Here is a 1,675-nt window from a genome sequence, read left to right on the forward strand (position 1 = left end):
CATATCTTTTACTTCTACATGTATATGTACATGTACTTGAAACTAAACTAACTTCTCCCTCTCTCTCTCTCTCAGTGTCATTCTAACGAGACCTTATCTTCATTGAGGAAGAGGGTGAGCGAGAGGCTTAAAGTAACTCTGGAACAAATCCAAATAGGAACGACAGAGAAATGGGTAAGACACTGCTGGAATAACAAACCATAATTATGTTAGCTTATTTTTGGATTTATTTACTATTATGTGAAGTAGTGTAGTGTGTACATTGTATTTATACATACTTTCTCTCTCTCTCTCTCTCTCTCTCTCTCTCTCTCTCTCTCTCTCTCTCTCTCTCTCTCTCTCTCTCTCTCTCTCTCTCTCTCTCTCTCTCTCTCTCTCTCTCTCTCTCTCTCTCTCTCTCCCCCCCTCCCTCTCTCTCTCTCTCTCTCTCTCTTCCTCTAGTTAACTCATTACAATAAGTTGCTGCATCAGTTGAATCTGACTGAAGAGCATCAGATAATAGTCAAGACTACCAGTGTTGGATATAGCTCCTCAGTAAGATAATGATTGTATTAAACACACACACACACTTACTTCTAATATTGTTTGATTATTATACAAATGTACATGTACATGTAATTGTATTATACTTGCTTCGAAAACAACATGTACATGTATCTTCTCTCTAATATTATGCTTTTATATCAAATATATATTTCCTTTCTTTTTTTCTAGTCACTTGATACTAACACTGAAAGATTAAAGATTGCTTTGAGACAAGTCAGAGTTTTCTCTTATTATTTATTTATTTATTTTTATTTATTTTATTTTACAGGAGAGGCTGTTGCCAGGTGTCATAATGGCTAACGAGAAAGACATTTTTACAAAACTGGAGCAGCTCTGCCAATCGGGAGAACCAAGGTTTGAAAATACATGTACATAAATTTATATTATAATTTATTTTAATACTGTCAAGAGTATTGATACTGTATAGAGGTACTTTTGAAAGGATTTATATAATACTGTTAATAGTATTATGCTGTTAACATACATGTGTACATGTACATGTATAAATGTATATTCTTTTTTCTCTTGTTATTTTACCTTCTCTCCTCTCTCTCTCTCTCTCTCTCAGGGTTATAGAAGCAGTACGGACTCTTCTTTCTCTCATTCCTATTAATCAGAAGGTTCTTGAGGCTCTTGAGGTTTTTGTTCATCCGATATCAACTGAAGGAGCTTCAGAGGATACTCGTCTCCCTCCGACTCCAGCAGCTGTCCTCTCAGATTTTTACGATGCATCAAAAGTCTCTCCTACACAATTACTGTATAACCTTGAGGTATGTGCATGTATATAGGCATATGTGTGGGTTTTAAAATGGGCCAATTTTTGAAAAAATCCCTGTACTGTAGCCCATGGTTTTTCCGAAAAATAGCTAAAAAATCACCCCCAATTTTTATTACATTTTCTGATACATATTGATGTACTTATGCTGTGTAGAAAGTTTGAGCTGATTCTGACTTAAATTTTTCAAATTATGGCCATTTAAAAAATGGCCAAAATCTGAAAAAATCCCTGTACTATATAGCCCATGGTTTTTTCCGAAAAATGGCTAAAAAATGATCCCCAATTTTTATTACATTTTCTGATACATATTGATGTACTTATGCTGTGTAGAAAGTTTGAGCTAATTCCGAC

At 34.7% G+C, this 1,675-nt stretch overlaps 1 protein-coding gene across 1 annotated transcript in view; it reads left to right on the plus strand.

Moving 5' to 3' along the window:
• LOC109585918 (ubiquitin carboxyl-terminal hydrolase 24-like) overlaps positions 1–1,675 on the plus strand; it is a 52,188-nt gene that overhangs the window by 21,349 nt on the left and 29,164 nt on the right. Inside the window, exons 19-23 of the mRNA XM_020002064.1 lie at positions 76–174; positions 442–534; positions 715–759; positions 815–900; positions 1,115–1,316. Coding sequence (XP_019857623.1) covers positions 76–174; positions 442–534; positions 715–759; positions 815–900; positions 1,115–1,316 — 525 coding nt within the window. The remainder of the gene's footprint in view (positions 1–75; positions 175–441; positions 535–714; positions 760–814; positions 901–1,114; positions 1,317–1,675) is intronic.

Source organism: Amphimedon queenslandica, unplaced genomic scaffold (assembly GCF_000090795.2).
Source record: "Amphimedon queenslandica unplaced genomic scaffold, v1.1 AMPQUscaffold_12984, whole genome shotgun sequence".
Classification (NCBI taxonomy): domain Eukaryota; kingdom Metazoa; phylum Porifera; class Demospongiae; order Haplosclerida; family Niphatidae; genus Amphimedon; species Amphimedon queenslandica.